The sequence below is a fragment of the Copadichromis virginalis genome, linkage group LG15 (assembly GCF_057382275.1).
Source record: "Copadichromis virginalis isolate Kocher_CV1m ecotype Utaka linkage group LG15, C_Virginalis_male_GT1.1, whole genome shotgun sequence".
Classification (NCBI taxonomy): Eukaryota; Metazoa; Chordata; class Actinopteri; order Cichliformes; family Cichlidae; genus Copadichromis; species Copadichromis virginalis.
Genome location: NC_140632.1, coordinates 5,045,212 through 5,054,990, shown reverse-complemented (window position 1 = coordinate 5,054,990; position 9,779 = coordinate 5,045,212). Strand labels below are relative to the sequence as shown.

General features: G+C 40.7%; 2 protein-coding genes across 2 annotated transcripts; one reads left to right on the top strand and one right to left on the bottom strand.

The window, feature by feature from the left end:
- The first annotated feature begins 4,960 nt into the window (after nucleotides 1-4,960).
- On the top strand, nucleotides 4,961-7,090 carry fkbp3 (FKBP prolyl isomerase 3). Its single transcript, XM_085431475.1, has 7 exons — nucleotides 4,961-5,092; nucleotides 5,360-5,461; nucleotides 5,538-5,639; nucleotides 6,007-6,142; nucleotides 6,299-6,366; nucleotides 6,440-6,537; nucleotides 6,766-7,090. Exons 1-7 carry the CDS (start codon nucleotides 4,988-4,990, stop codon nucleotides 6,818-6,820), a joined length of 666 nt encoding a protein of 221 aa, XP_085287601.1. The 5' UTR covers nucleotides 4,961-4,987; the 3' UTR covers nucleotides 6,821-7,090.
- Nucleotides 7,091-7,542: 452 nt separating this feature from the next.
- faua (FAU ubiquitin like and ribosomal protein S30 fusion a) lies at nucleotides 7,543-9,193 on the bottom strand. The gene is made up of 5 exons (XM_085431476.1): nucleotides 9,110-9,193; nucleotides 8,341-8,422; nucleotides 8,108-8,252; nucleotides 7,898-7,953; nucleotides 7,543-7,765 (listed from the first exon to the last, which is right to left on the bottom strand). Exons 2-5 carry the CDS (start codon nucleotides 8,413-8,415, stop codon nucleotides 7,640-7,642), a joined length of 402 nt encoding a protein of 133 aa, XP_085287602.1. The 5' UTR covers nucleotides 8,416-8,422; nucleotides 9,110-9,193; the 3' UTR covers nucleotides 7,543-7,639.
- Between the last annotated feature and the right edge of the window lie 586 nt (nucleotides 9,194-9,779).

Below are 9,779 nucleotides of genomic sequence, written 5' to 3'. Positions count from 1 at the left end.
TTTGACTGCTAACCTAGAGCACCCCAGAGGAGCACCGCCGACCTCACAAGCACTGCGAGCTGCAGCAGCAGGAGCAGCATATGAATCATGTTCTATATGAAGCTTAAAGACATGCTCTCGCAGTCCTGAGTGAGGCAGGTGAACTCAGCTCGCCATATGGCTTAGAGGGAGCTTATTAGGCTCTGAGGCAAAAAACACATTATCCACAGTGGACCAAGGCCACCTAGGGATGATTTCCATTACGAAAGCCTTTAATTCTGTTGGTATAAGTAGGAGAAAAGGGGGGGAGAGAAAAGTAATACTTTAGCAGAGGAGCTGCACTCTGGCCGCTTGGCTCGTGCAGGGATGGATGACTGGCAGCGAAGGTGAAGTGTGATTAATTATCTGAGCGCACTTATGTAAGTTATTACACTGTAGATACAAACAAATGACTCCCTGCTCGACCTAACTCCTCTCGTCTCTCTCTCATCGCATTATTACTGAAAGAAATTCCACATATTAAACTGACCCCGTGATAAAACAAAAACAAGCAAAACATCAACATCAGGCATTTAGAACACAAACAGAGAATGAACACCATCCAGCCAGACAGTGATTTGTTGACCCTGTTGCACTGTTTTCCCCTCACTATGTTACTTATTTACACTTTTTTATGGCACTTATTATTGTTGTGCTTTTCAACTGGCTGAATCGTTTTCCCTCCTGCCAAGACTCATTATAAACCTTATATCCAGAAACTACCTTTTTATTTATTTATTTTTTGTAAATGTGGAGATAAATCTGCCTCGCCATATCAACACTATGCCCATAGTGACCCCTTGAGGTTCAATGCTGGAACTACAGTCAGACTGAACCGTTAGACAGATTTGGTGTTTTGCATCTTGTCCTAGCAGATAAGATACATGTGTCACCCATCCATTTAAGTGTCTCTGTGGCCAAAGAGTTAACGTAACTCTGCTATAATTGTATTTAAAATTTGAACCTACAATATGTCTGAATCTCATTACTTTTTAAAATGCCTTCAAACTCCTGGGCTCTCTGTCATATGTAATAATTTTGGTAAATGGGCTGGTTCTTATATAGCTTTACTACTCTGCTTGAGCAATTCAATCAATTTAGTTCAGTTTTATTCATATAGTCCCAAATTACATCAATAGTACCCTCAAGCAAGCACTTGGCAACAGTGGGAAGGAAAAACTCCCTTTTTTAATAGGAAGAAACCTGCAGCAGAACCAGGCTCAAGGAATGGTGGCCATCTGCCACAAGCAGTTGGGGGTGAGGGAAGGACAGAGGATACACTGTGAAAGAGAGCCAGGGATTAGTAATAACTAACAAGCACTCTAAGCACTTTATACAAGCTTTCTATCTAACATTCACACTCCAGTGAATGCTTAGGGAGCGACTCAGGGTTCACCACCATGACCAAAGATGTTTTGGGAGTGCATACTAGAGCAGCCAGTGATCAAACCACCAAACTTTTAACCTGCTGTACCTCTCTCTCGCCCTATAGTAGCTAGGACAGGCTCCAGCCCTCAAGTGACCCTGAATTATATGAGTGGAAGATAATGGACGGACAGACTGCTCCACCTCCTGACCCACAGCTGCCCCCAAAACAATCCAAAACTGTACCTTTATTTGCAAAATAAAGGTACAGTTTTGGATTGTTTGACTAATAACTCAACACTCTGGCTCTCATTCCACTTTTGGAAACTCTTGCAACTCCAAGTAAGCCTGCAGTCTTAGAGTGAAGTGCTCTGTTGGCATAATAGATTTTTTGTGTTAACTAATGTGAAAGAAAGCATCCCATGTGACATCCTTTTAAAAAAATTACGAGAGCTGAAAACTGGTCTGATGAAAGAAGCAAAAATTCTGCTGCAGTCTTTATGGTTTGGGTTGTACTCTCAATAAAACCAACAAAAAAGGAACTTCCTTCTAAAACTCGTCAGAATGTACTTGTTCCCAGAAACAAAGGCTTTTCTCTGTAGGAAACTGTCAAAAAAGGGAAAGAAATTCACGCAATAGTGTGTTCTACTCCCTCTAGGAGAACAAGTGTAAACTTGCTCCAGTTCAGACTCAAACGGAAAATGTTAGACCCTGGAACAAAACCTGAGCAGGAGGACAAGCATATATTAATCTCTAGCTTAGGAAACAGACATCTCACAGGTCCCCAGCTGTCACCTTTATTAAATAACACCTGTACGAGCCGGTTCGCGCTGTTCTGTAAGGGAATATAACGCACAGTTGAATGACATCTTCCATTTTTCAGCAATTTCCAGCATCGAAAAGCTTTTATTTCTTAAAACAAGAACACTTGACAAGTTCAGAAAAAAAAGCATGTTTTTTTAGGATATAACTGAGCTCACAAAGGCTTCACTGAGTAGTGCACCTTGTAACGTGACTAACTGGCATTGCACACCATGCCACTGCTGTGTAGCCATTACAGGATGGTAGTGGATCCTGAAAATGGGCCTTTAAGCTTATGTAGCTCTTACATTCAAAATCATGAAAATAATTCATTAATCAATCATTGTTGGCAGCATTTCTAATCAATTTCATGTCATAATAGACAAAAGAAAATAGAAAAGAAAAGAAGCGACATTCAAAGATAAAGCTGTTCCAAATCTGACAGAACAAGTGTTAGAGGGAGTTTAACTAAGGACACACTTCTGCAAATATTACTGCAGGATTATATTGTTTGTAATCTCCGTGCTGAGGGGCACATCTAAGAGAATGTGTATCGCTTGTCTCTATAACCTGTAGATGTGAAGAGCTCTCAGGAGCTGCATCAAATTAAATTCCTCCCTCACTTGATATGTGAGCTCATTTAAGCTTCTCGGCTTTGCTTGTGCAAAAAAAATGAAATAAATAAATAATTTAAAAAACTTTATCGCAAAGCAACGCGCCAGACGTGAACCTCAGGTGTTTTTTCTTTCTTTTTTTCTCCCCAAACTTCCTGCAATAAAAGTTTCATCCACACACTTCTGAACTCTTAGAGAAAAGATTACTGAATAAAAAATAAACCGTATCTGAAGATGAAAAACCGAGAGTGGCCAAGTGAGACGTGCACATGACAGATTCAGGATGTCACCTGTAAAATGAAATAAAAATGTATTTATTTTTTAAACACACAGTATCAGGAGGCAAGTAAGCTCAATTTATTCTGGATTTTCCCCCTTTTTTACAGATTTCCTTTCTTTTTCTTTATGCCAACTTATCTCTGCAGTTTGCACTATTGTAACAATCCTTCCCTCCCGGGCAATAAAGGAGAAGGAATGAGACCTGAGAGATTTCCTCTAAAGAGATAATTATCCCTCTCCTCTTCCTTGTGAGCTTTTCATCCAGTGTCCCTCTTGTTGCCAGGAAACCAACCAGGGTAAAGACTCTTCGCAACCCTGCTCTCCAGCTGAATGTAGCGGTGGAAAATCGTTATCATCTCGCTGCTTTTCGAGGCTGTTGATAAATAGGAGATAGCGAGGACAGTCACGGGACACGTGTGAGGCCTTTTGAAGCTGCGCTCTCACTGTCGGTGAAGGTGATTTCGAGGCGTACGGACAGGGTGTAATAGATGAGGTCGGCGTGTTCGCTCTGAGAGAGACATCACAAACGCGAGAGGGGGGTCTTTGCTGTAAGTCATCCACATCTAAGTCCTTATGTGGGATAACCCTGTGACTGATTGGGAAGTGTGCAGTTAGACCGAGAGCACCTACAAGATAAAGACCATAACCAGAACATATCAAATGTTCTTTACTTGTGGCTACTTGTCTATATTGCTGCACTCGTCTTAATTACATTGGTTTAACCTGTGAAACGTGAGCACATAAGATAAGGAGCACCAGTCTTCCAAAAAACAGAACACTCCTCTTTTGATGTTTTCATGGCGAAGCAGAGTGCTGTCCAACCATGGATGACCACAGTATGAAATATACATCATTTTCATACTTATCAAACTGGTCATCCTGAAATGAAAGAACACTTCCATCATTAGAGGATAACAGGGACCATTCAGAACAACTTTACATTGACTTGTAGTGGCCATTCTCTCTACAGGGACAGGTGACCTGAACCATGCCGGTAAAATGCTCCCAGGAGCATAACACTGTAATGAGACAGCAGGAAGAGCAGTTGTTGTCTTTAAAGTAGCCAATATGGAGACAGATAAACAGATAAAGGAAACCTGTTTCCCACAAGCCTACATTTAGTGGCTCCGGCTATTCGGGGGGAGCTACTTTGAAAATGGAAGCAAATGACATCAATCCCCCTGAAAAATACGGAGGAAGAAGAGTCCCAATGCACAGGAAGTTTAAGTGGGGTATTCAATAGATGTGTTGCTCTGTAGACTGTGTTGCATCTCTTCCACTGCAGACGGTCAAAAGATTTAAAAAAGAAATGCTTAACACGCCCAAATGAACTATGCATGCAGGAAGTGATCTGTGTGCATTCTCTTGTTAATGTTATTGTGTGGAGGAGACACAGTTTGTTCTCGGTGTAACTGGATATATTAGATAAGTGCTTTAGTTCTCTTGATAGAAGTCACGTGTGTAACTGCTGTCATATCTATTGGACAGTTAGTTGTCCACTAGACGGCGGTATACACATCAGGCAGTTATTTCAATATTGCGCTATATAATATATCCATCCATCCATTCGCTTCCGCTTCTCCTTTTCAGGGTCGCGGGGGGCGCTGGAGCCTATCCCAGCTGTCACAGGGCGAGAGGCTATATAATATATATATTAATATATATGATGATAATATAAGCAATACAAATGTATCTTATATTTCTTCATTAAACTTTTATTCCGCGTTTCACGGCAAAATGTGCAGAAACGCATTTCTTATCGTGCACTCGCAATAAAGGTCATCCGGGAAAAAATAAAAATACATTTAAAAATAGAATTAAAATTTTTTCATTGTAATTTGGTGTGAAAACGTTAAAACGCGGTTTTATATTGCGCACGGAGGTCAAAGTTCACTAGTTCGCCTCTCAAAATGGCGGCTGAGCCCACACGGGAATGGAGCGATGAGCAGCTCAAAAGTGATGATTTGTCCAAAAAAGACATAATAAAGTTCCTGCAGGACAATGCGGCCCACTCGGTATGTTTCTCCCTTTAGTCTCCTCGGGATTCCGGTTGGGATATCTGCAGGTTACCGGTTTGAATTCTCACTGTGAAGTGCAGCATGCAGCACGGCTAGCTCCGATGGGATGCTTTGCTTCAGCACAGCAGAGCACAATGTTCAGCACTATCTGCACATTAATACGAATGCAAACAGCTTCTCTTAGGCTTTGACCTGCGCAGCTCCTCGTGGCTTGAGCGCAAACGAGTTAAACTTTCTCCTTCTGTTCGTTTGTTGTTATTTCAGTTCCTCAACGAACACAAGCTGCTCGGAAACATCAAAAATGTTGCCAAAACTGCAAAGAAAGAGCAACTGATTATCGCCTACGATCAGCTCTTCGAGAGCAAAGTAAGTCACGATTGTCATCCGCCTCGATGATGAACCTTGATAACGAACATAAAATGTGTAAACGTGTGATTTGCAGAGGTTTAAAGGCACAGAAGCAGTGGAAGAAGTGACGGAGAAGGTTAAAGCTGTGAAAGTCGAAGAAAAACCCAAAGATGTCAAGACAGAAGTTGTGGATGAGGTACTGATCCACACCATCAAATATCAACTTTTTAATATCATCATTTATATAAAGAAGGAGACCTATAATATGTTGTAATTTCTTTTGTCCATTCGCATATCCCACATGGGGATAAGTGTATTATAACCACGTGCATGATACTGATGCTCAATGTTGGTTAATGGGGGGGCGTGCAGATTTTGGTTGTGTAGATTATGGTTACTGGAGTGAAAAATTCAGGTGTACTCATGAAGACTCAAAAATGCTGTAATAATAATGTGAATTGGGAAATATTTTTTCATTGTATGCTAAAGTACAAAAGGCCGATTCTGGTGAGCACTCAGCGATTATTCACATTTATTGACTACTGCTTCATTACGTCTCTCAGGGTCCTCCAAAGTACACCAAATCAGTGCTGAAAAAAGGCGACAAGACAAACTTCCCAAAGAAGGGCGACACTGTGAGCTGCTGGTACACCGGAACCTTAGAGGATGGGACTGTCTTTGACACCAATGTTCCCACAGGTATGACCGCATCGCACTCGTAAGGTGATGCTCTGTCGCTAGTCGTGCTTTTGCATTATTGAAAATGTTAAACTAAGTAATTTGTACTTTTTAGTTATGTAGATCAAATCTCTATGTAGCGATGAAGAATCTGTCCTTGTTGTCTTCGATCTGCAGGGGCGAAAAAGAAGAAACAGGCCAAACCACTCAGCTTCAAAGTCGGCTTGGGCAAAGTCATCAGAGGAGTAAGTTGCTCTGCTGTTGTCATTTAGTTTTCTGAACTTTTATTTCTATGTCTAATGTCTGTAATCATCACAGTGGGATGAGGCCCTACTGACAATGAGCAAGGGTGAAACTGCTCGATTGGAGATTGACCCTGAATGGGCTTATGGAAAGAAGGGCGTCCCTGAGTCCAAGTATCCTTTTTTCCCTCCCCTCTTTGGTATTTTGTACCCTGCGTGCATGTTTCATAAATATCGAAATATTTCTAAAGGGATGTGATGAAACTACACGAGCTGTCTGCACGTAAGGTCAGAGCTCAGCTTGTAATGTGGCTTGATTCTTGCTTATAACTGTCCTCCTTTATTGTTTTACACTAACATAATTAAATGAAAGCCAATTTTCCTTAACTCTACCTCTCCCAGAATTCCACCCAACGCAAAGCTGATTTTCGAGGTCGAGCTGGTGTCTGTGGATTAGCCCAAAGCATGCACTACATTTCAAGAATTCCCACCTAATTAAAGGCCTTGAGGTAGAGGGGGATATCAGCATGCGTCTTGGATTGCAATATTCCTGGGATGCCTGTGCTTTAGCATAGCATTACACATATACCAATTGGATTTAAAAAAAAAAAGTTTGATTTGGACAACATGGAATGGCTTGTTAATAATGTACATATAAGAGACTGTGAAATGTTATCTTTTTGTTCTTTTGCATGTACAATGTCAGAAATAAATCATTTTCCCCAAATTTGTTCATTTCAGTTAACCGGTCACTGTACAGATTGCACCTGTCTACATCATGTTCTTTAGCCTGAAGTCAACTGTATTAAGAGAACTAGTTTGTGTGGTGTACGAAGTACTAAAACCTCCCAGTAGTTTTATGCCAACTACTAATTGTTGTTCCTGGAAGATTTTAATAAGTTGTAAATACAAGACTTTGTGTCGCACCCATAAGGTGCGAGACCATTCTAAATATGTAAACTAAGGTATTCCATGTACAGTGATGCACGTCTTTAGGGTCTAAGCATCCAGTGTCTGAAGTTTAGCTTCAAAGCTAAATTTGCCAATTTTAGCTAGCATTAATTCCTAGAGACAGATGAACTTTGGCTCAAATACAGGACAATTGTCTTTATTAAGAAACCGCAAAGATTATTTGCTAAAGATCTAGATTTACATTGCAGGACAAATCACTCATCTAGACCAAGTCAAAATTGTTTTTATTTTGTACAGGATGACATTTAACTTGGTAAAAACTGACAGGTGATGATGCGGTTTCTCCTTTGGGGCAGTGAACCACTTAAGAGTTGGCATTGGGTCCCTTCTTCTTTCCGAAGGTGGGAACGACATTCACAAAGCGCCTGTTGTACTGGATGCGGCGCTTAGCACGGCCAGTCTTCTTCTTCTTCTTCTCCTGCTTATCAACCTGAAGAAAAATAAGTGGATTGGCATCATTGTAAAAGTGAAGTAAAAGCAGATGTAGTCTGTAGTATAGCTGAAGGCAGAGTCCCCCCAGAATTTTTTTTTTTTGAAGAAGAAGAGGTGAGGTTACACTTACTTTGGGAGTCTGTCCCCGCACTTTTCCAGCACGGGCCAGAGAGCCGTGAACCTTACCTGGTAAAGTGAAAGAGAGAAACAAAGATCATGCTATCAAGGTGGTTTTGTTAAGACAAACTATATTAGTGCCATCCTCGGTGTGCCAAGTTTTGAAGTCCCGAAGAAAACAAACATTCAAATATGTGAATAGCTACATGTCATGCACACATACCTCCCAGAAGTCTGCCAGCTACCTCCAGGGTGCAGTGCTCGGAGACACCGCAAGACACCAGAGAGGCATCATTCTCCAGAGGGCACCCAGCAAGCAGTAGCACCTGATCCTCAACCAGGAGACCTTCCAGAGCCTGGACATGAGCCTGGGACACAAACAGGTTTTCTCATAATAATCCTTTATTCAATATTGCCATTAATAAGGTACAATTTTTACACTAGTACAAGTTTTACCTTGATCTGGCCGACAGTCTCCTCTCCAGTCACCTCAAGGGTGTGAGTGTTCTGGCCACGTAAGAAAAGCTGCATCTTGATGCTGGGGGAAAAAAAGAAAAAGAAAAAAAAAGGTAGGGCCAAGCATCTTTAGTCATGGATAAAACTTATTAGTTTTCATATAAAAGCATAACTGTAACGTCCAACTACCAACATAGCTATTTTATGTTTACTGGACTTGACTATATAACAAGGACTTTGACATCAATTACAATAACTGCTAATTAGGACATCTGATAAAACGCTGGCATCCCTTGAAAATGCTGTGTGCTTTACTTGGTGTGACAAGTAAAAATGTCTACCGTGACGATCATTGCGGAAACATACTTGCGGCATTAAAATTTATTATAACAAATCCCGACTACCAAACCTTCACTTTGCCTTCATACTTCATACTCATAGAATATGAAACCCACATATGATCCTCAAAGTAAATATCTCCGGTGGTAACCTGAAACTTATTAAAACTGTGGAGAAATAATGCACTACCAGCCGCCGGGAGCTGAACTGAAGCTTCTCCCGGGTCCTAGCCAAAGCTATGCTAACTTAGCTAGCCACATGGGGCACGCGTATGGTAAAAGTCCAGTAAAAACATATGAAATACACCTTCACTCGTCAATAAAAAGCCAAACTTATGGTTACGGATGACATATGTGCATCAATCGCAAGATAAAACATGTGACGACAAAGCCAAACTGGGAAATTTTTATTAAAAGTGCACAGCTCTCACCTCGTTTGATGCTAGTCGTGCAACGCTAGGCATAAAAAGGACTGTTTAAGGGTCTACACAGCGCATGTGCGGATTTACGTAACGCTCGTCGGACGCGGTGGCCACGCCTCTTGTACTTTGGTAGTGTCGCAGATTTATCTGTTCTAGTATAGCAGTTATATTTACGGGTTCATGTGATCTTCATAGGTTGTATTTATCTATTTTCTTTGATGTTTTGCAGAAATGCCTGCTCTACTGATATTTGTATTTTATTTTATTAAATTTTGTTTGTTTATTCTCACGGTGTCCTGTTTGTTAAGGTTGTGTTAAGTTTTGTTCTTGAAATTAACATTAACAAATATGGGGGAGAGGGGGGGTAAGTTTTTAAAACTGTTTGACTCATTAATATAATTAATATACACTAAATTATTCACGAAATCCTGGTCCTTGTGGTTTATACCAATGTCCCACAACCAACATCAAATTATGTCTTATGTATTATGTTTCATTTAATTATTTTTTTCTCCTACACTTCAGTATTACTGACTGCACATGGAGAGGGTTATATACTCGTCATATTCTTGTGTTTATTTCTTTACAAAAAATACTAAAAAGTTTGTTTGAATATGAGTGGATAATAGTCCTGGGGTGGCATGTCAGCATGTGACTCCCATGGCAATAACAATATTCT